This window comes from Lingula anatina, chromosome 9 (genome assembly GCF_051362555.1).
Source record: "Lingula anatina isolate TDL-2025a chromosome 9, LinAna3.0, whole genome shotgun sequence".
NCBI lineage: Eukaryota > Metazoa > Brachiopoda > Lingulata > Lingulida > Lingulidae > Lingula > Lingula anatina.
Window position 1 is genome coordinate 1157786 of NC_141775.1, and position 24166 is coordinate 1181951.

At 38.1% G+C, this 24166-nt stretch overlaps 2 protein-coding genes across 4 annotated transcripts in view; one reads left to right on the forward strand and one right to left on the reverse strand.

Annotated features, from left to right (window-relative positions):
• Nucleotides 1–24166, reverse strand: part of LOC106155781 (uncharacterized) — a 197920-nt gene that overhangs the window by 28520 nt on the left and 145234 nt on the right. The window lies entirely within an intron of this gene.
• On the forward strand, nucleotides 1367–23867 carry LOC106161544 (uncharacterized). Of its 3 annotated transcripts, none has more exons than XM_086995493.1 (11): nucleotides 1368–1721; nucleotides 14019–14253; nucleotides 15050–15103; nucleotides 16688–16819; nucleotides 17266–17358; nucleotides 17737–17877; nucleotides 18247–18429; nucleotides 18833–18910; nucleotides 19176–19334; nucleotides 19706–20305; nucleotides 20705–23867. In XM_086995493.1, exons 2-11 carry the CDS (start codon nucleotides 14019–14021, stop codon nucleotides 20728–20730), a joined length of 1701 nt encoding a protein of 566 aa, XP_086851619.1. In that variant the 5' UTR covers nucleotides 1368–1721; the 3' UTR covers nucleotides 20731–23867. The 3 variants fall into 3 exon arrangements, with proteins under 3 accessions (XP_086851620.1, XP_086851619.1, XP_086851618.1); XM_086995492.1 differs by having other exon boundaries at nucleotides 1369–1687; XM_086995494.1 differs by lacking the exon at nucleotides 15050–15103 and having other exon boundaries at nucleotides 1367–1687.

Genomic DNA, 24166 nt, shown 5'->3' on the forward strand with positions numbered 1-24166 from the left:
TTTTTTGGCCAAACGGTAACTTTTTTCCGTGGGCTACGGCTCTAATTTGATTTAGTATGTCAAAAGGTACCCACATGCAAAATTTGGTGCTTTTATCCGCCGTGTCACGATTTGGCCATTTTTTTACCCTAAGCCACCGGACTATTTCCCAAACTTATAAGATGAACTTTTAAAAATAGGATTTTGCATTTGGCGCAGGCTGTTCAGTTTCTGCTGAATAAATTGTACCGTAAGGGGGCGCTATTTAAACCTCTGACTTTAATCAAATCTTGATCAGGTAGTCGTCGATAAATTTGATTGTGTCAGGTGTGACAATTAAAAAATATTGTCAGCTATCGCACTTGGAAAATAAACAAAACACACACACACATACACACACACACACACACACACACAGATCTACTCACCCACCAAAAGTTATAAAACGTGTGTTTTGCAAACAAGGTTCTGTGAATAATTTCCTCAAATAATAGAAATATAGGCCTAAGCTAAACTCAGCGGTTCTTGAAATACTGGAGTGGGTGTGTGGAAGCTAGGACGATGCCAAGGCGTCCAACATGTGACTGAGAGAGAGAGAGAGAGAGAGAGAGAGAGAGAGAGAGAGAGAGAGAGAGAGGCGCCGACACACATGATTAAACGAGCACAAAGTTTGTTCAATTACACCGAGAGAGGAAGTTAACGGATATGGAGGGGGGGAGGTCATTTTGGAAAAAGGGATATTCATGATACCTAATGGTAATTGTACGTCCATCCATCCTGGTTAACTCCAGATGATACATTTCATTAATTTTGACACTTAAAAATACCCTGAGCTTCATACGTGCCGAAATTTTCAATTAAAAATTGATGGTCGGTTAACCACTTACATGAAGCTGATAGTGATGGTTAGCATACCCTTTATAGGGCTACATGTAGGCCTACATGAAAATGTATAGGGCTATGCGCATCAATTCCAAAGCTCAGGGAACTATTAAATGATATTTATCTCAAATTTCTTTCACCCAAACCCCAGCCTGAAACGAAATGCTTCATGATCGTAAGTAAACTGGTGTGCCAAGAATAAAATGAAAGACTTTGTTGCAGTTACGAGTAGGCCTATATGCTGAAAGAAAAATGTATAAGGAATGTGTAAAAAAGCTAACAATTTCAAGCCTGCATATGAAAAGAATTTCATTTTTCTTCAGATATTTTAATGTCTATTGAAGTCATACTACTAAGTGAAATACAGCCTTGTCTAAGTAAAAAAAACTGTGAAACATTGAATTATTTTTAAGGCTTTATTGGATACGTTTAAACTCCCCAGACAACCCCGTGTCTCTTGCCGTACAAAATTTCCACTGATTCCACCCACACAAACCGCAGTCTTTATTTTCGACGCACGCAGCCAGTGACGTCAGATAAAAACATTAACAGCTACACCTGCGCCTTGTAATGGGGAGAGCTCACTCGTTGACACAGTAGCCGGTGTTTTCAATCTTCAACAGCGGCGGATCGCTTCTATCTACACACCAGAAATATCAATCACACAAAGAATACACAGGATGTATTCGATAAAGACGATGAAGTTCAAAATTCGGACAAATACTCGGTGACCTAATTCGGTATCCAGCTTGGGAAGCACGCCTTCGTATATTACAGCACAGGCCTGCTGTATAGAATATACCGGGGGTCTTTGTAAACAACCAAGGTGAGTGAATTTTATCACGTTTGTAGACACAAAGGTAAGAAATCTGATGTAAACGGTGGCGGTGGTTATAACTGGGCCGAAAGTGATTATAATCTTGTAAAAATGAAGGGTGAGTGACTTCGGTGACTAGGCCTACTAATTGGGTGTGGTCACTGGGATTGACAACCGTTAGGTGCTGTCACGTTGCCTTCTGCGCTCTTATCTACATGTGAACTTCACTGATTAGTATCCCGTGGTCCATTGTCAAACCTCACTCCCTCATATTTATATATGAAATTAAGACGATTAAGATTTGTACTCGCACCATCGAATTGTGTTCGCTTTGGCTATTCAATATAATATAGAGATTTTATGTGTAAGCGGTAGCTGTAGGGTCGAATACACATGGCAGCGACACTGTATCCCCTTCCGCTACAGGACTGACCCCCCAAAAAAGGACCAAAATAAAGCACCTGCTATTGATGGGGTGGGTGGGGGGGGGGTTCTGTTGAGAATCAACAGGTCGATGTTTACACGTGCGCGCACACACACGCACATGCACTCCAACAGCTCGAGCCGTAGGTCCTGTAGCTGCATCAGTGAACTATTTCACCGTGGTCGACCCACAAATATGAAGGCTACAATTTACTAAAAAAAAAAAAGGATGCATTATTCAGATGATGTTGGTTTACTATCTAGGACCTATAGGATACGTGCATATCTACAGGTCATCCTTTTGTGGCTTTTGTCGAATACACGTAGCATAGGCTCTTCTAGTTTGTATTGAGGATAAAGGACAGAGTGAAGGATATAGGTTAAGTGTTCTCGTGCTATTTGGGTCACTTAATTGTAGATGTGAAGAGGGATTAATAGTAAATGTTGGGTGGATTTTGAATCCGCTTCTTGTTGTTCGTCATAGAATTATTCTAAATTTTTGAAATTATATTTTCCTTGTGTTGTTATTATTACTGTATTTTCATACAGGATGTATCGTGGTCTCTAGATAAGAAGATAAAACAGTTTATTTTTGACTTAGAAATTATGTTTTATTAATGTTCCAAGTCAAGAATAACTCTGTAATAATAATAATAATAACAATAATAATGATAATAACAATACGACCTTACACATAACTACTATTATTATCATTATTATTATCGCATTCCTTTCATTGTGTTTTTTATAAAAGCATATTTCGCCTTGAATCTCAAAGCTCCAGTGGCGTGGGATCATTTCACCTGTAATGCAAAACTACAGACGCCGTACGCGCCAGATGAGCCCTGTGCTGGGTATATATGAATACGTGTGTCCTTGCCTCCTCACAGACGCTATTATAAGCAGCAGTGAATATCTCAATGCAGTGCACGTAGTCTTCTCTCATGTTCTTGCATATTTTCTTCTGGCTGATTCTTCGCAGGTTTGGCTAGCGGGTTCTGGTGCAGAATCTGCAAGCAAGAGAGGGTGTCGAAAAGCTGCTGGAAGGCTTTCTTTCTTCAGCGTTTGGCTACTAGTTCCTGCCTCTTTTGTCCTGCTAATCATTATATGAAGACGTTAAATGGGGGTTGTTTGCATGAGAAAAAACTGCTCCAATTGGACGTTGAAATATCCCATTCAGTAAACATATACGTATAAATATGGCTTGTAATTTATAAATGTAAGCATGAGTAATTTTATTTGTCAAGAAACCGAGTCACCGGCGCTGCTGCTTCTAACAGGTAAACAATATTTACATATTCAGGTAAGTTATCCCTGCACTGCACGCTGATCAGTATATAAGCCGACATTCAAATAAGGCGTGGCTATGGCAAACAGATAACATATGAAGGGTGATGTGATTGTCTTCTATCAGTCAACACTTAGGAATTTTATCAGGTCTTTGTACTTAAATATAGTGCGCTTTTTTGTGACAAGATGACAAGTAAATCAAAATGTCTATGTTATCAGGCCAAATCTTACTTTATCCCGGTCGACTCTTATGGATTACTGAGCTGAAGAAGAACAAATTTAAGATTAAAAGTTGAGGGTGATTTTAGGACTAAAGCATGTTTTGTGAAACCGGCAACTGGCTAGCTGCTTTAGTCACATTTTTCTATATTTTTCTGGATGTAAAAGAGTGGACTGCTGTTCGAATGGGTCGAGGCTACTAAATTACTGTGAAATGGCTCTGGGTGTTTGTTGACGTCATATTGATCAGGAAACCTATGTTGTTTCAGTATTGTGTCGGAACCGCATCCTTCATCATATGAGAGTTTGTGCTGTCACCCGTGTACGTGAAATTACCATCTCGGACAACCGAGCTGAGTGATCTACTTCACCCTGAGAGTCGCTGGACTGATAGAGTCACAGTATCTGTATATTTTTCGACCAATGCTCTTAGAAACTCAGGGTGTCGAATTACACCAGAGGAATTTTTTTATTTTGTTTTGCTGTTTGATGCCGGGAGCATGCGCTTGGAGAGACGATTGCATGATATTGCTTGAATCCCATCAAGAGTAGTGCTTTATTTTACCCTGGGTTTCATGCAGCTAACGGTGCCTCTGCAATTCCTCTTCAAAACGCGGTCAGGTATCGAAATTCGAAACTGTTAAACTAGTGACGGAGAGCACCCTGAATTTCTAAGGGATGATGGTATCCCCCCCACCCCACTCTGTCGTTAAGCAACTGTACGCTGTCATGTTATGGTTTCTTATTCTCAGGGATCGAAGGGAGATTTTCAGCGTCAAGTTTTTAGAATTTGAGACAATTACCGGGGATTGCTTGGTGTGATTCACCCACCACTTATAGGGAATTCGCTTTGAACAACTGCTTTGTAATATTGGAGATGCGTATTTTTTATTTACAGAGAAAGTTGGCGAACTGATACATGTATTATTATTGTTAGGGAGAAAACGCCCTCGGCGCTATACTTATGAATGTAGAGATGTTATTGGTTTCTCCTCTTGGGAAGAAACATTGGAGATTATTTTTTTGCAAGTACTTCAACACCTTGAAACACCTTGAGACTTTTTCATGACTGATAAATGCCTTTAGCCTCGGTCACCACAAGCATAAAGGATTAGCGTTTACCGCTTGGACTCCGAAATGCGCATCTTGTGATCAAACATTTTCCAGTAAAACCCAAGAGGGAGAAAACTAAGCAGTGATCGTGGATACAAAGAAGATCCATTGCGCTTCATACATAGACATCCTTGGAGAATTGATTTGTATTTTGTTTCTGCTGAACCTGGTGCGGTTTGGGTTGATATCCAGTGGATGTTAGCACGTGAGCACGTGTCATAGACCCCCGAGTGTCTTTCCATGCGCTGCTTAGCTCGTCATTTTCGCGAGTCATTATTGGGTTATTATTGTTTTCAGAGAACACAAAAAACCTGACGTTAGTCATATAATTCTCTGGTTTGTGGCTGTGATTTTTTGTGGATGCCACGTACACGGATATCTCTTGAGCTTTCGCCGATTAGGCCTATTATTATTTTGTACATCGACATCAGTTGATAATTGCAAAAATAAACGAAATGCTAACTTGCAGTAAAGCTAACTACGCGTACGTTTAAGTTAAACATCTACGCACATTTAACAAAAGTAAAAATGAACAAAGTTACAGGATTACAATATCATTACCATCTGTAAAAACGGTCAGTTGGTTTTCATTATCTTTTACAATGACAACTGTTCTCTGGTCTTTCATTGATGACGACAAGGAAAAGTCTTTGGGTCCTATTTTGCTTCTCTGAGAAAAGCGTTTTGTTTACGTACTCGAGATTGACACAAAGCTTGAAAATTTCGAAAAGGAATTTCAGCAACATTTGCATGTGATTATGCCCCTAAGAGAAAGAGTCGAAACATCCGGGTTCATAGGTCAAAAACATGTTTAGTCTCTCAAAACTATTTACTTTTTTTATCAAGACAGATGTTTTTGTGTTCCTTCTTATCAGAAAAAAAAACTTTTGATTATCTTCCAGTTCAAGTTTCCATGCCCTACTCAAGTAATACAAATGACAGTTCATTTGAATGATAATATTGGTTCTTTTTTATCACTATACAAAAAGTTGGTATGGCTTCTGCTTTAGTCCTATAGTTACGACAGAAACACCTTGGATTGATGGAGACATTTTTCAGTGGTAAAGGTAAGACCAGGTTTGAGTTTTCTTGAGAGGCTAGGACCTGATAAATTAACCTTTCTTGACTTTCCAGACTTCGAGCAAACCTTATTGTTTCATATTTCCTCGAAACACGCATCTCAGGGAAGCCTTGGTAAATATTCTCTTAAATCCTTGACCGTACAGGTGGATGATCCACTTTGTTTTTCATCACAAACAATCTTGCCGAAACCGGGAAGATTGGCGCTTAGATAAATATGAGGAGTTTTATTATCAGCGAAAAAAGAGCATTGGTTTTAGCTTTGTGGCACCGAAGATTATGTCACGTTCCAGTGTGGTATTTACCCATATATTATAAGGCAATTCTATAGATAGTTTTTCATTTTTTTGTTGTTGAACACATAAATAAAACCATGTGCAAAAGATACACTTGAGGCCTAACATTCGTACAAAGTGAAGAAAAGAATTAAAGAAATAAACGAAATACATATCTGCATTTCATGCATCAAATTGGTCTGTTTATTAATCGCTTATTTTCACGTTGAAAACCATTTTAGAGGTTGTACTGACGATGACAAGTGTTCCATTTAGCTTTTCTAAAAAAAAACTTATTGCAAATATACTCTACGTCGACAAAAGGCGTGAAAAATTCGAAAAGATTGTCGGCTACATGAGCATTTCCCCTCCCCCAGCAAATCTTTATAGACGCTAGCATGTAGGCACGACAATGTGTAATGTGTCGAAGCCATGGAGACGGTAACCTATCTCAATGTCGCATGTTTTCCCGTGCGACACAGTGACCCGTGACACGGCATTGTTATATCCATGTCAACAAGCACCTGTCTTGGTCCCTGTCGCAGTGTTAGTGATTCCGGTGTGTCCCTGTCGTACGTGTTGTAGCATTCATTACCTCTCAAACATCCTTTCAATTGGACGGCGTCCTCTTTGCGTCCCGTAATACGACCCCGTTTGAGAATGAAAAAAAAAAACTTTACGTGCTGATAACTGGCCGATCATTGAACATTCATTCTGCAACCCTTGGACATAATAACGTTATTATGCCCAAGTGCAACCGAACCAATGCTTGTGCCTCCTTTCTTGTCTGTCTGTACATGCATTAATGCATAGGATCTCTCTCTCTCTCTCTCTCTCTCTCTCGAAATGTTTAGAGATGACAGAAGGAAGGGTAAGACAATAACCCTAGTATTACCACGTTCATTAATTCAGTCATTTAAAGTCATTTAATTCACACAGGTGTATATTTCTCCAGCTAGACAACATAGACGGTGACCAATGAATAGATGTCATCATTAGTGTCTCCTGTTCCGTGTGTTGCTTGTGACTCGAATATTAATTCGTGGCGTGGAGATGCATCCTATGTCGTGTTAGCCACTATTATATGAAATAGCCCAAAGGCGGGTTTCCATGTGCGCGGCCTTGGTCCAATCGCGATCCTGGAGCGCGCCTCAGTTTTGACCTCGTTGTAGTTTATCGACTGTTAAAAGACTTGCTCTGTTGCCCATGGCTTGAAGGTCTAAATTGCAAGCTGAAAGCGGCGCTATATTATGTGAAAATCCAGGTAATGGACAAATCATACGTGTTCTATATCGAGATTTTGTGCCAGTGTTTTTAAGACAGCATTCTATTTGAATTAGTTTAGGTACTTCACTGATATTACAAAAAATAATAAGCAAACAAATAAATAAAATGATAAAAAAAGTAATATATAGATAAAAGAAATTGAAATAAATGAAATGAATTTTAAATTTGATTTAATTAAATCACAATTTTAGTCAAATACTTAGGTAGTAGCCGAGTGAAACTAACCAGTCTCTATCTCCGCGCTTTCCAACTCAACCACGAGACCGTCTAAAAATACTAGCTAGGGCCTAAAAACACTAGCTAGGGCCTAAACAAGAAGTCATTTATGTACCATACCAGCATTATTATGCTCAAATTGACAGAGTCAGTGGGTTTTTAATGCAAAAATCACTGTATTGAAAGGAAACCCAGCTGCCAATTTATAGAATAAAAGTACTTAGTGAAGAACGTTCTCTTGTGGAGCAATTAAGAGAGAGTTTACACGTGGCCAAATGATCAGCCTGATCGATCCTGGTACATGCCAGGGGCGGATCCCGAAATAGTCTTCCAAATTATCTTTGTTGATCCGTCCTCCATTTTTGACCGTCTTCCGACAGAAAAATAGATACCTGTCAATATAAAAACTTGAAAAACTAATCGTCTTTGGGAAGACCCAGAAGACGGCCTCAATCCGCTCTCAGCTGTTGTCTTTTGGTGGTTAATTTGCAATAAAGATTGAAGCGTTTTAGACTTAATTAGTCAATAAACCTTTGTGTGATTTTTTAAGCAATGACATTATGCGCAAAATCTCCCCACAAAGCTCAATGTAGCGGTCTTGGTCTATTACGGTAAAACACGCAATACTGATTCGGATAAAAATTATAGGAGTCGGACCTGACTCGGTTTTGGTTTTATGTGTGAACGTTTCTGCCGTCAATCAATACGAAACTACATTCCGATCGTGACCCGTACATATTATATTAGGACGCTGAGATCTTAACAAAGGTAATATTGGAATGCTACTCGTGAGTGCTGTGTCATTAATGAACAATCGAACTGTTTCTGTACTTAAGTCATTGCCGAGGAATAATAGACCTGTTAAGGAATTCTTTTGTGATCGCTTTTAGTGCTTTTCGTTCAAAATTTTTGGCTAAATTTTAATTGTTCGATAATGCATGTTCTGCAAAATAAGATTACTGCCATTTGAGAAAAATGTCGAGCACTTCGAAGTAGTGAAGTTTGTGAGGCCACAGGGCTGCTCTGCGTTACGCGACTGCGCTGCGAACTGTCTTGTCAACCAGCGCTCTCTGTCCGCCACAGTAACTGTTTGCCTTGGACTAGTGCTTTTCAGAAAACGGTCTTAAAAACTGTCCTGATTGTGAGCGTTTCTCTCTCAAAAAAATATCCTTTTAACTGATTGCAGTCGGCGAAGAAGACTCTCCATAATTAAATTGCATATCGCGTGTCTGTTTGTGACTGTGTTATGAAAAGAAGACTGAAAGCTGAAGGAAGAGTTGGAGAATGTTAGGCTAGCCAGTGCATTAGGAGGCAGATGACGTGTGCATTTCCTTCTCGTCCTTTTATTTTGTCTTAATAGAGCTAGCTGTCAACTGATCAGATTAACAACGTAAAATGATGATGATAGCGATTATAGGAACAAGAACGGAGTAATGCCAAAGTAAAGAGAAAGAGAGCTTACTGAAGGAGTGCTATATCGCTTAAGGGAATTACACGGTAATCAGTGCTAGTTAAAAAAGGATGGATCGATTACGATCTCCTTCAAAAAATAAAAGAAGGAAAGTCCATGTACCGGGTAGAGACGTGCCATAACGCCAGCGGGTGAAGAAGAGTTGCGTTCCAGCTATTATTCCTTATTTTCCTTTGTTCTTGTTTTCTGTTGAAAAAGGCAACGACATCATAATTAAGATATTTTGCCACATACTTGTGGGGAATTCGGGTGTAGGCGAAGTGCTGTACTCAATAAAGCTACTTTTTCAGTAAACCAACTGAGAGACGTACGCGCACACAAACGCGAGCACCCACTCATACACAACAGAAATACTCGAAACGCCCCCTGCCTTTATTTTACAGGTGGGTGAATGAGATTTTATTATTTATAAAAAGCAGAAATGCTTCCAAGTCGTGCTTATGACCGATTGAATGCTTTTCTCAGTGGCTGCATTTTCACATATAATACTTCGGTAGTGTATTATCGAAACATTGATAGCTATACTGATGCATTCTGCATTATCCTATAGACCACTGCGTATAAAACATTGCTAATGGCAACTAACGATATCATTTGACTTAACACGTCACATTAATGGATAATGGGCGAGGAAGATGGCCAGTGATAAATGACAATGATAACGACTCTGATGACCACGCGTCTACGGCCCCATTTGTTTCCTACAACGTGGAAGCATTACCTAGAAATATCGCAGTAATGTGTGGCTATGATCATAATGGTGATAATTTTTATGATTAAGCTAATGATAGTTGTTAATAATAATTATGTTAATGCTATTGATCATGTTGATAATGAAAACATTTCTGTTCTTTATTGGGGCCTACATCGATACCAATAATAGACCATTATAAGTAGCATCTTGCATAATCCATCGAAAGAGTGCAAGATTTTTTTTTAGAAATATTGAGGATTATTTATTCTAATGTTTAGATTGTTGGTATTTAAAGAAAAAGACGGTAATTTTTACAACCATTCTACTTGCCTATCAAGGGGGGTAATGCTAAAACTCGGTAGGATTACGGTGGGGATTGTCAGTGACAAATAGTGTGTTTAAGCCCTGTCAGGATATTTAGTCAAGATCAAAGACCCAAGTCAAATATAAGTGATGTAGCGAGGTGGAGGCGGGCGGGGGGAGGGGGGGTAAATCGCGATGATACCAGTACTATTACATCGGATTTTGTCATCATCATCATCATCATCATTTAAAGCTAATGTTGTTTCCTCCATTAAACCCACGTTGTGTGTAACTGTAGACGCTAAGGGACGCGTTTAAGACCAAATTGGTTGTGTTTAACCAAGCGAATTGCGACTGCTACGGTATAAATAGTCTGACAGACTTGCGGTCAAGGGGTTAATGAAATGCAATAGATGGATTTTAGTGCGTTTTGTGATTTTTATAGTAATGTGAATCGCGCTATCGTTTTCATGCCAGACTAATACTGGTACTGATTATTCAATTTTCTACCCGTATAATTTTGCAAAATGCTATGGTGAATCATAAATGATCAAGATAGCCAGTTTTCATTTAGTTTTGCAGTCTTTTTTGCATGCTCTTAAGAATGATTGACGTCATGGTATTCTATTTACTGACGGAATTTATTAAAATTCTTTGCCCCCTGTCCGTGTAGCTTAAAATGCGCTAATAAATCATAATTGCCCGAGAGCAAGAGTTGCGTGTACCTAGAGCCTCCTTTGAAATATATATTAATCTGATCGTTAAATAATCTGATGCAAGCCAAGATTAGTAGAATTCCATCCTACTGCGCATTTTCCTATCTTTTTCCCTCTTAACCCTGGACTGAGAACCAACTTGTAGGCAAGCCCCTCATGACCAAAAATGTACTTGGACGTGTAGAAAACAAGGATCTACAAAGCAGCTGAAACGCTCAAGGTGCGGGTCTTCATTTTTCGCAAAATCTTGGCAGTGAAGCGCGTCAAGTGTGATTCATAATAACAATGTGCACTGAAAGTGAAGGAGAGTAATATTGACAACCTAGCAAGTGTGGTGATACAACTAATAAAAGCTGCCTAAATTAACAAGTGGATTTCTGCTTGTTTTCTTTTAAAGTCTGTCTATATTTACTGATACATAACAACACGGATTCACCATGTTTTGTGTATCACTTTTTTTGTTGCTTTTTAAGACGAAAATTTGGTACATAGAGTTTCACCCCTATGGCTGAAAATTACATCCTACTTCTCGCAAATTTTGGCATATTTTACAGTTTTTTATGACGTCACATAGTTTTGTTTGAGGCAATCTTGGTTGGTTTTCTATTTCTATCCATTTTCGTTTTGATTCCTATTCTCTTCAGGGCCGTTACATATAAGCGTTATCTAAAACGTGATGAAACATGATAAACAAGTCTTCAGATATTGGGTGTAATACCACTGGCGGCTCGAGCATAAATATTTTCCCATTGTCACATTGCAATTTTTTAAAGAATGACGTTAAGTAATATGAAATGCATCCACAATGTAATGCATTTCTGCACGACAGATAATTCAAAACAACCTGCATACAAAAAACTCACGCTTGACTAAACCGTTGAAGAGAGCTTCATAAGTGCCTTGAAACATATAATTTCGTTAGAGAGACGGCTTAACTTAGACACCCTGTGAATGAGACCCCACGGGGAGCACCCTTATATTTTTACACGAAAAAATGTCCCCAAGAGTGCCCGAGTTCCCATAAAATTAGTCCCTGAAGACGTAAACGCCCAAAAGACTCTGCAAAACACGTCGATACTGCAATATCACAACATCCTTCTCGTTTTCAGTCTACTACTAAACAAAGCACAGCATGCCTGTCCCGACTGTCTGTGTGTTGGAATCAACAGCATTCCAGTGCAGTATCTTAAAGATAAAGATATTTACTCTTTTGCCCTGTTTGCCACATTGATTGAAAAGATGAGAGATAATATGCTTTGAGTAAACTGTGCGCTATCATGGGCGAGGCCTGGGCCCGTTCTCACAAAATATCTTAAAAACCGAAATAAGGTCTGGACTTTAAAATCGAAAAAAAACGGTGGCTAGGTGATGTATGTCACATATTGTTATTCCGATGTGAAGAAACTGAGGGCCATTGTGAGCCCGACCACCATTCGATTCATACAGGTTTGGGTTAGTGTGACGTAAATAAGTCAACATCCAGGACGGGGGACTACAAATTAATGCGAACATATCGTAGCATCACAAGGACTCTCTCTCACAAATCACTTTATTCCATAACGTTTTTTTGTGACATTTTCTTTTTAAATTTATAGAAAATATGAAAATATCACTTAGCAGTTTATTTAACTAAAAACTCTCTTGGTTTCGATGCGAGTCATTCGAAGGGATGTTATCTTCCTAAGATTAAAATGGAACTCGTCACACCTGCACCGACAGTTGTTTTTCATCGAATTTTAAGCTTTCTGAGAAATCAAATCAAAGTCATGAAGGTGACAGTCCTCAACGGAAATTACAATCTAGCAGTGAGAGCCGTCTCATGTAACGACCGTGCACTACATCGCTCGGAAATTAATTATCATGTTTGTCATGAAGCTGTTTTCACTGTATGTGTCATTGATATAATGATGATTGCGTTTGTCCAGAAAGCGTGTAACACATAATGAATTTAGCCCTAAAGATGATCAAAAACCAATTTCGATGTCATCTTTCCTTGTTGATCCGTGGTATTAATATGTTGATTGGATTTTTATGGTGGTCATGAGCCCTTTTGATAATGGTTTGTGTTATACAATATTAAACAGGTTGTATACGATACAGGATGAATTGTTCCTTAAGGTGTTTTTAATCCTGTTTTTTTTCCATAAAAAATCTTCATGAAAATCAAATAAAGGTGACCATTTTCTATTTAAGTCTTGGTCAATCCCTGAAATACCCTCGCTGCATATACTTGAGTTTTGTGCAGATGTTTCTGTGTGTTCTTTTCTTTTCTTTTTATCTCACTGGCGCAGATATAAATTTTCCCTATTTCACCTTTTTCGATATTTACCAGAAGACTTATAAGAAATTGTATGCACTTCATTTAATTCGAAGGAAATTAACCCAACATCCTGCGCTGACGGGTTTCTTTGAAGCTGTTTTTTTGGTGAACATGTCCACGCTGAATTCAGCCCTATGTTAATTAACGTATCAAAGCAGATCTTTTTTTTTTTTTTTTTTTTTTTTTTTGAAAACGACCCCCCTGTGAAATCACTTACAACTCAACATGAAGCTATTGGAAGGGTGTGTGTGTGTGTGGGGGGGGGGGGGGGGGGGGTCGTATTTTCCTTATTTTATACTGTACTCGTGATGAACACAGTTGCTTTCATCTGTTGTCTAACGTTTGAGTAGCATTTTAAGAACACCTGTTAACAACGAGAGTCCTAAATGCGCCGGGTTTTCCACTCTGGCGCACTCGGCGTATATCAGAAGTGCATTTGTTTCTATAAGACGTGGTCTTGTTTTCAACTACTGTACACATCTTTTATGAGCCACACTGTTGTCGCGTGTTGTTATAATACAGCACATACAGTTATTAGTATGAACACCGTAAAGTGGTGAGACCCATCTGTTATATTGTTATAATACAGTATATACAATTATGAGTATGAAAACCGTGAAGTAGCGAGACCCATCTGGTTTATGGTTTTCACGCTAATGTAGGGAATTGAAAGACAACGCATTACACACATGGTGTGTATTCCAAAAAGAAGCTTTTGCATAGAAGATGGCTGCATTTCAATATTTTTACTATATATATAAACCTTTCATACGTAAAAATTTAATTCACAATTTTAATCGTATTGGGTTGATCGTAATAGAGTGTAGAAATGTCACAAATCGTATCTTAATAAACATACTGTCCCTCGCTGTTTTTTTTTTTTTTTTCAAATCATTTCACTAAAATTTAAAACGTATTCATTTTGTTTTTCAGATGAATATTCATCTATGGGCCTTCCTAATTTTCCTGACTCAATCTATCCTATGCGTACAGAGCCAAAATGACACGACCAATGCCACGTCTACCCCGTACAGTCCTTTGGTGACGTCACACGAAACAGTGACGTTGTCGACATCGATGACGTCAGTTGTGACATCATCAACATCGTCATCGTTAACGTCAACAGCATCACCCTCGTCTGGACATAGCAGTTCAGGAACGATCACCGGTAATTGATTTGTTTTGTTTTGCTTCCATTTGAATCAAACCACACCGTAAAGTTCAGATAGTGAATAACCGGGGTTTGAACTGTGTGCGCGCAAAGCGTTCATTTGTCGGAAAACGACAAAGTATTGTTTTCTCAATATTGAACTTCTTGCATCACTTAATTGCGTTTACGAATGGAAAAGAAATCAATGAATAGGTGACCGCAAAAAGAGATGGAAAGTGTTTTTATAACAGGTAGGGCGATAACAGCCAGCTGAGTCCAAAACAACTGTAGACTAATGAACTTTTAGATACAAGATAAAGCCCATGGAAAACGACTTTAAGAAAATATTCTCTGAAACAAAAGGTGCAATAGATCATTGAATTGGACTGCTGCTGATTTGTCTTTGGTCAAAGTAGACTAAATTTTGGTCCAAATTTTTGGGTCTATATAAGTTTTATATTTCGAGCTAGCTAAACACGTATAGTCCCTTGGTAGGCTGCCTTATGATCTAAGTTTTCAATATATTGTGAAGCAACAAGCTTGCTTCGGCCCCTTACGTGAGCACACACTAGAAATAATTAAAGTGCTTTAATTTTGAAGTTTTGGTGTTTTTGAGAAATGAAATGTAAATCTAAACATGGCCACCTCCTGCCATCCACACTGTATTTAAGCCATCCTTATCATATTTATTGTTTATAGCAGCTTTTATTATGTGATCGTTTTCTTTCGATGAGTAAAACAGCGAGAGTTGTAGCAGCATATAATAAACAAATATTTTCCCCCAAAGCGATAAGCTGTTTATTACTTTTTGTAGGAGAGAACAGTGTCACGACTACGACCGCGGTTACGAATGCTTCTAATGCAACTGGTGAGTTTTTTTTTTTTTTTTTTTTTTTTGTCGATTAATCTTTGTTCTTCACTTGCTTCTCCGCTATTTTTCAGATCAATTTTGTTTTAAAAACGAAGACATAGAGAAAACGGTATCTGTTTATCTAGATCTGTATTTGGTATGTAAAAAAATAAACGGTAAATATAATTGAGTAATAAAAGAGAACTTTATGGCTGCGCTGTGGGATATGTGTGTGATATCAAGAAGTTGTACAACTTCTTGGTGATATTAAATGGTTTCTGTGTTGGAGAAGCACCAGTGTTGAGACTAACTCCACAAGATGTTAATGACAGAGTACCGTTTGTTCCTACACTGAGCGTGGCTGACTCGGGATCCTTTAATCCTACCAATCCCCCCCACCCACCCACCACCACCACCACCACCAACCCCAACCCCACCTTGCTGTGCCACCGTAATTTCCATCACGTTAAAAAAAAAGAAGAGCACTTATGTCTTTATTTACTTCTCTCTACTCCGGGGCTCACTGGTTTGTAAGGGACCGTCCATAATGAGTTATGACGACCTAGCTTATGTTCACTAACTCCACGGGGACTCACGCTGAATGCAATCAGATTAACAGACTAACACTCCTTCCCTTGTATCCAACGAATTCGTATAATCACCAGCTTCTCTGTATTCTACTCAATGCCAGGAGGAGGCGTGTTAGTTTGTCATTCTAGTTGCATTCACCGAGAGTCCTCGTGGAGCACGTGCGCATTGGCTACATTGTACGTCGGCATATCTCATTGTGAAAGCTCCCTTTTAGCGTGTCAGAAAGGACAGGCAGAATTACAAATGTGACGGGTGCGTCGAACCAAGATGTTGAGTAACATTTCTCAGTGTATAATTTACACCAAAGGAATGTTGACGTGCAGTGTCACCGAGGTTGACAGCGCCTAATTTTGTCAAAGATGCCTGTCATTTGTCATGTTTTGTATGGATAAAACAAATAAAGGCTGTTTGCCACATGTTTTCCCTTCATGATGTTAGTAAGTGCAGTCCTTTTCTAACTCGAAAACAGAAATAGAAAAAGAAAAACTGAAGTATGGAATAAGCAAGCTAAAGCGTGACAGAATAATGATTAATTTTCACTTCGATGTGATAATTCTTGTTTCTTTATAAAACAGTCACATTGAAACAGTCACATTAACTTTCAAATTAGGATGCAATACGTTAATAAAATGTTTGTTTTTATTAAAAAAAACGCGCTTTTGCTTACATTTCGTTCATATCCCAGCGAGCCATTGATCCTGAGCTCATTTTCATAGTATTTATATCCCTCGGCCTATCAGGATCACGGAGTGGATCACGCGTACGGTGAGGTGTGTTGCTTTCTACTGGAAGCAAGATTTAAGATGTCAAATTCACAGTAGAACAGGGGTGCGTCATATATATATATATATATATATATATATATATATATATATATATATATATATATATATCACAGTAGCTTGCGTTAAGGCATTCCGTGGCTCGTCAGCGTTTTACCTAACACGTCAGATTCACTTTGAAGACTTAAAAAACGTTGTCCTTATAACTCACTTTTAACATTCCTTTTAGTAACCAAGACAACGGGCACGCCTGCAGGGGATTCAGGAACGTCTGGCACAACCCTCACTCTAGAGACGACTGAGACGCAGTTCTGGCAGCAGTATCGGTTCTATATCCTCGGGGGAGGAGCAGGTTTTATAGGTTTGTCACGAAAAAATGACTTGGCTCAGAAAATTATGGCAATAGATTCTTCAAACAGGAGCAAAATATCAAAGGGGGAGGGCTACACAGACCATCTAGACTGAAAATTTCCTCATATAATAATAATAATAATAATAATAATAATAACTAAGAGGAAAAATGTATTCAGCGAATTAGGTTTTTTATGTCGCTTGTGGTTAGATAGTAACACAGTAAAGTAAAGAGACTAAAAGTGTTTTAAACTTGGATGTGACACGTTTATCAGAGGGCTTTTGATTCCAAGAATGACTCGCCGATTTTACTGGCCAAAAAGCCAATCTTCTTAATCACTATAGTGCCGTCCATAAAATTGGTCATGCGCTTAATGACCATGGCCGTTTCTGGACGCTCATACTTTTAAGCATGCCTACACGCCTACAGTAAATGTTCTTTTAATGCATTTTCAGTGTTGTCCGTGATCACGCTCTTCATCTGCTGTGCCTGCTGCGCAAGTTGCAGACGGTGTTGTTGCAATTGTTGCCTAAGACTCTCTTGTTCTGGTAAGTATTGACTGTTTTTGCGGTACTTCTTCACCTAGTGTTGACTGGCTGGCGTGGACATCGGGGGTTGAAGTACGTGCAGTGCAGTGAGTCGGACATTTATGCAGGAAGGTGGATTCTGTGGGCAATTTCGACAATTTCAGCAATTTACTTTTGTCACCAAAATACGTGTGTATGTCATACAAAACGCGTTCGAGTTTCTAGTTGTTCATTTGTCTTTTACAAGAGTGATATTGTGCATAAAAACTGGTTTATTTGATATACCTCGTTTTGCAAAGCAAGATAATGCGCCAAAGAAAGGTATCTACCAAGCAGATACCGTTCTTTCTAAACTATGTTTTAGTATGTTTGGCTATAACCTTTACTTATGTATTACAGAAGGCTGTCGTGCGGAATTGGTTGACTTTGAACAGTGCCTAGCAACGTGTTGTTGTCGCCATGGAAACAAAACCAAACACCAATCGCGACAGCATTACCCGCACCCTTTTACGACATTCGATTATGACAGCAGCACTTTAGGTATGTCTTTAATGCAATTTCATGTCATGTAGCAATATGAGCTTAAAGCAAATATCATGCAAAGTTAACGTAGGGTATTTGCTACAGTTCACAGTAATTTTTAAGTTGATAAACCTAAGTGACAAGAAAAGATGGATACATGTTATCTATCCACTTTTTCAAAAAAAGGATCGAAAAATATGTGATACAATTTTTATGCAACCATCCCTCCTGTGCGATTTTTATTTTGAAAGTTATTTACAAAAAAAGGGAAGACGTTATTAATTTTTGACGAATGTACGGTAGGTGCTTTTTTGTGCCTTAAAAAAAGTTATTCTTTCTGCTTTGGAAAAGAGAATTCGCATTTTAAGTATTTCGTTTTTAAAACAGGTACAGATAAAAATGGATACATGAATGGACATGTTTACACCAATGGCCACGTGCATTCAAATGGTCACGTGCCTATGACGCAGATGGGTCACGATATTCTGGATGGAGGCAGCATCAGCAAACGGAGCGACTCCAGCAAGAGTTCTGATGTTAATCACAATGCAGTGCCGAAATCCAAGAATAGTAAGTAATCTAGCTTTTTCATATCATTGATGATTATACTGTTTGTTTTGTGGAAAAGGTTTAGCGTACTTTAGAAGCCAAGATGGATGCACTTTCATTCGTTTGAAATTGCTGATTTAACGAAAACATTTACATACTAACGGCCTTAATTTTATAGTATTAATGACAGATTATTTACTGATTATTTATTAATTAAAAGAGATATTCAGTACGTGTGTTAAATACCTAGCCATATGTTTCCGAAACATGAACGTTAAATGGTGGAAAAGGAAAAACCTTCATCTTAGCATTTTCCTGAACAAGAATATTTGAATGAAATTCCAAATTTTCCATGCCGTTGATATAAACAATGGATTTATCTTCCCGAATTTAAACTAATCTTATCCATATCCATATCTTTCAGAAGAGCAACAACCCGTTGAAATTACTCAGATAACAGTATTCGACCCATCTGTAAATCAACCAGTGGCAAATGGGCATGGTAAGTGACGTCATATTATCCTGTCCTCGGACATAAAAATAGTCAAACATTGGACTTAGGATTACTGCTTTCAAACTATGTGTATTCTGCAAAAAAGATATATGGTTGACGAAAAAGATATATATATATATATATATATATATATATATATATATATATATATATATATATATATATATATGCGTTAGTGTTTGATCCAGAGAAAATGTCTGCCCCAATAATAAAAAATGAATTGCATCATAATTCCTTCATTTGTGTTATACAGTGGAACCTGTTACCAATGGAAATGGCAAACCCAACGGTAACAGCAACTCTGGGAAGAGCAATGGCAATGGGCACGTGACGAATTCACCCGCTGGGTTTATGAAATTTCGCGGTGGGAAAGGAAACTATAAACTCACTCCACTGAGAGAGAGGAAGAAAAGTAAGCAGTCGTGATACTAGTTAAAAGTTTGACAAACTACAAGAAATCTAACGATAATCGTTGTAGTAAAGAGTAGTAAATGGGAACTTAAGTTGAATAAACTAGGGTGTCTCATTACCCGCCAGAAACGTGACTAAGTAATCGCCTTCAGCAAATATAAGATATAAATTATTTTAAAAATGTGCATATGTTTATTAAGCATGAAATTTTGAAGTGACGCACAGATCAATCAGATATATATATATCAGTATGTTCTTTGGCATGACTTTACAAACGTGTCTACTTCACGTAGACCGATTAGTCTGTCACTTTCAACTTTGAAGCCATTTTTTTCGCAGACCTTTAATGATTGCATTTTGCTTTTTATCTAGTTTATATGAACAGCAAAGACGGGGACACATTCCTCTTCGTCCCGAGTTGCCCGGATGGAGATTGCTTCTTCCGTGCTTTCACTATAGCAACGCACGAGATTCTCCAAAAGTGCGAGAGACACGCGGAGAGTGGACTTCCTTTGGCGGAAGATCTGTTCCGATTCGAAAACGAAAAAGTGTTCAACCTCCGCAAGGAGATGTGCGATTTTATGAGAGAGCATTTCAGTCGTTACGAAAAGAAAGCGCTGGAGCTGGTTCATCAAGGGAGCGTAAAAGACATGGACAGTGCTATTCCTGCCATGGACATCCCCGCCCCCATACACGACGAACAATACCAAAGTTTCTACGATGAACTCAACGCCATGCAACACCCAGGGACCTACGCATGCCAGTTGGAAATTGCCGCCGTGGCGGACATGAAAAAGACGAAGGTTTTTCTCTATCAAAAACTCCTTGAGAGTCCCAAGAGCTTAAGGGGCAAGGACCCGAGGATCAACATTGCAAAGGTGATCGAACTCGGACAACCCGAGTTCGAGGACGAGATTGATCTTGTCTATATGCCCATTGACCATGGGAGGTCAGGACATTACGACGCATTAGGTATGTTTAATCTTAATTAAGTAAAGTGTGTCGGCAACGCAGTTGGCGATAATAAGTATTATATTGTTAATCATAATCATAACTACTTTTTTGGCAAAACTACACAGATGAACCTGTTTACATGAGTGATTATGATAATCATTGCACGGCATTTCAAACCATTTTTGTAACAATATAGATTTTACCCATAAGGATTACTTTTCCACTGTTCTAGCTTCATCAAGGGTTCACAAATTCTAAGTATATTTTTATTTTTAGATATAAATGTTAAAACATTGTGCCAGAACTGTTTTAGGGGCCTACGGGTACACTCTACTTATTGATAAAAACATATATCTTTTCTAAGACATTTTATTCTAATGCATTTAACTATACTGAGCTATTTTACTGCCATTTCAGTAAAAGTAGAAACTGCCACTGCCTAGTCCCAGTATAGAAATGCAGATTGGATTCCAAGAGAGTTTACATGGACACCACTTGCACCAGAGTCCCAGCGCGCCCTGCACCTTGGACAAGCATCGACGGACATGTTTTTCCTATTCCTTTTTGAAGAAAGGGGAGAAAGGGAAAAGTTAAAGTGAGTGAATGCACAACACATGGGAAGCTCGCGTTTAAATCTGACTTTCAATACGTTTGATATCAGCTTTTCTCGGAACGGCAAGGTATAAAGAAGAAACCGCTGGATCAAACCCCGTAAAATGCGGTGTAAAGTGTGAGCTTACTTTTGGATAGGGGTAAACTAAGTGAAGAGAAGGGGGACCGCTGTGTACCACGTGAGCATTACGTCATTAACGTGAGCATTACGTCATTAACGTGAGCTGATCACGTGGTGATTATCCAGGTTACATATGCAAAGATGACGGTGATTGTGCAAACCGCCGGGATCAACACCAAATGATAAATAACTGTTACCTCTCAATTTTTTGCGCAAGTCGATTCTATTTGATGAACAGAACTTTCTCCTAGGTCCTTAGGCATATTCATTATTGTCTTTTATTGTTCCATAAATGTGTTATAAGTGCAATTATTTAACAAAAAAACATGACGGGTAAGATAAATTGCAAGTAGCCTACGTGTGCGAGCAGCACTGTGTTTTGAAATTTATTGTAAGTGGTTAGGATAGAAGAACAAGCTATGTCAGTTTTAGCGAAAGGAATTGAATTTGTATCGTACCGGAATTTGTAATTTCACCAACCTTGTCTCATGTGTATTATATGTGATAGAATTTCCACATTTTACTTAACTGCATCAACTTCTTAACAACTACTATTACTACTACTGCCACAACTACTACTACTACAGGTGTTGCTACTCAACTCTCTTAAAAGTGTATTAAGAGACTAATTCTAGGGTTGCTTATTGCACCGAACAAAGCCCAGGCACTGTCGAACTGCGCCTTATAAAGTTGCATTATTTACAATATTCTTTTAGTTTAAATTGATATGTTAGGTTCGTACGTTCAAGCACTGGTGTCTGCCTAAAATTTTTTCTTTGCTACCGGAAATTATATAGAAATCATTCATATAGAGCACAACAAAATGAGACCTATTGATATTTGTTTGTCTTGTTCTTGCTTTCTACCGGTTCTTTTATAAATTGTTATGTTACGTCTTTGCAACATTCATTGTATATCTCAATTAATTTTTGCATTACAGCGTGTAGGAGACCCAATTTTTGTATTTTGTTGATTGTAGTGTTTTGAAAGGATGGGGTTTTCGATTTTGGAAAGTTGAAATGAAGCTGTTATGCAACAAAATAAAGCTCCAACACTTAATTACTAGCTGCCTAGAACTGAAAATCGTATGTGTTACGTCACAAGGCGTCCAGGGTTCGGTTTTGCAGTGTTGCCAGGTAGCGGAGGTTTAGTAGAAGACTTACACGACCAAGGGGGTTAGCAGACGTTTTTTAGAGACGGATCTCGGCCCCTTTAACACCTCTAACCTTTGCATCCCTTGTTCATTTGTAAATTGTCTAGTAACGTGAAACGATGAAGTAATGAAGGGTATATTTTCGAATTTCTCTCTGTTTGACGAGTCCCTTAGACGCCTCGCTGGCATCAAAGCACGTGAACAATTTTAAGTACTTAATATAAAGATGTTATCTTACTCATTAACTTAGATTGCAGATGAATTCTAGACAGTAAGTTGGTATGGCACATAAATATTTAGTTGTCAAACGAAGAGAATCGATATTGTTACCGTTATAGGTAAAACTACAGCATTCATTGTTTCTGATAAGGTATTCTGACATGGTGATTTGATAAAGATGGTAGTGTTAGTATCAGCACATACACTTCAGTCAGTTTTTCCTCTCTGTTTTGGTAATACTTTTTGCATCTCCCAGTAGTAAAATTTGAAATTTAGTACATATTAAGATGCACTTTCACGTGTATTTCATGTCCCATGTGTGTTCAATATATATTTTTATACATAGCCGTAGTGACAATGGCATGGGCCTCTTTTCTATCCATATGTTAAGAACGTGAAACTAAATTGATCATACAAGGAGGTAGTGTACAAAACTATTTATGCATTTTCTTGGTTTTCTAATAATTATGTTACCTTATGTATACGTTGGAAATTGTATTTGTAGAGAGTTTTGCCATTGTTTACAGAAGTGTTCGTCATATTTGTACTTTCAATAATTACAGCGAGATGCAAATGCAAGCATATCTTTTTTTAGTAAGAGCAGAAGTGGAAATTCTCATATATCTGGCCAACGCTTTTAAGCCAGTAGCACAGCGTTTGTTTCCCCCAAACAGCCAATAGCCCAACCTTTGGCTAAAGCTAAGACCGAATTGTGTTCGTCCTAATTTGGGACAATAATAAAATGGATCTCTAAAAAAAGCGATGACAGTTCTGAATCATTAGCGACATTAAATTTTTTTGCATAAAGAGCTCATAGTCTCCAGTGACATACTTTCGATTTATCCATTGTCAAAGTGCACTGGTTTTTTTTCTGGACTGTTCGTATGCCAGCAATTTTTGCTCCAAGCGATGCCTAGTTTGCAACTCAGTTCTGGAGATATCTCCTTTGCATGAATTTCAATTCGTTATTGCGTATACATATATATTAGTGAAACAAAGTACATATTATCTATTCACTGTTATTAAAATATTAAGTTACATATCCCAAAAGCTATGATGGAACAGATCTATGCTTGCGACATCTATCGTTAAGTTTGTCTCCGAAGCTTAGCAAACATCCATAGTTAATTTGTACCAGATTAATGACTGTGTGTATTTATTGTAACGTCGATCACTAATCTTATTTTGGGTATAAATGTACCGTAAGGAAACAAAACTGGACCGACGTGCGATAAAGGCGTTGTTCCAATGCAAAATGTGTATAAATCTCTCGATCAGTGTTATACTCTCTCCCTCGTTACCATTCCTGGTCGTTTATATTCTACGTTATATTTACTGTTATCTGTTTTTTTGAAATCCTAAACCTGTTATGTATGCTCAAAATCAGTGTACAGTATTACGTCATCATTATCGTTATTATTATTATTATGATAATTTTATTATTTTTGAAAGGGCAATAAATTATATTCTATTTACGAGTGCGTTTGATTTCTGACTCTGCCACAACTACTGGTATGTAAAAACTTTGAGAGTAGATATTTTTACGTTTTGTTTCACAGGGAAAGTCGATTATGATGTTTTCAGCATTCAGATAATCTTGGTTTTAAAATTCCATTATGCTGAATGAAATTTGACACTTCTCAAGTTCAGTTACGTTTCGTCTAAGATCAGTTGCTTCATGTGACGTTGTTGATCGTCCTAAAGTCAATTATTTTAATCTTATTTTAATCTACTTTTGTGTTAAAATGAATTGGACCTAGTTTCAACACCTTTC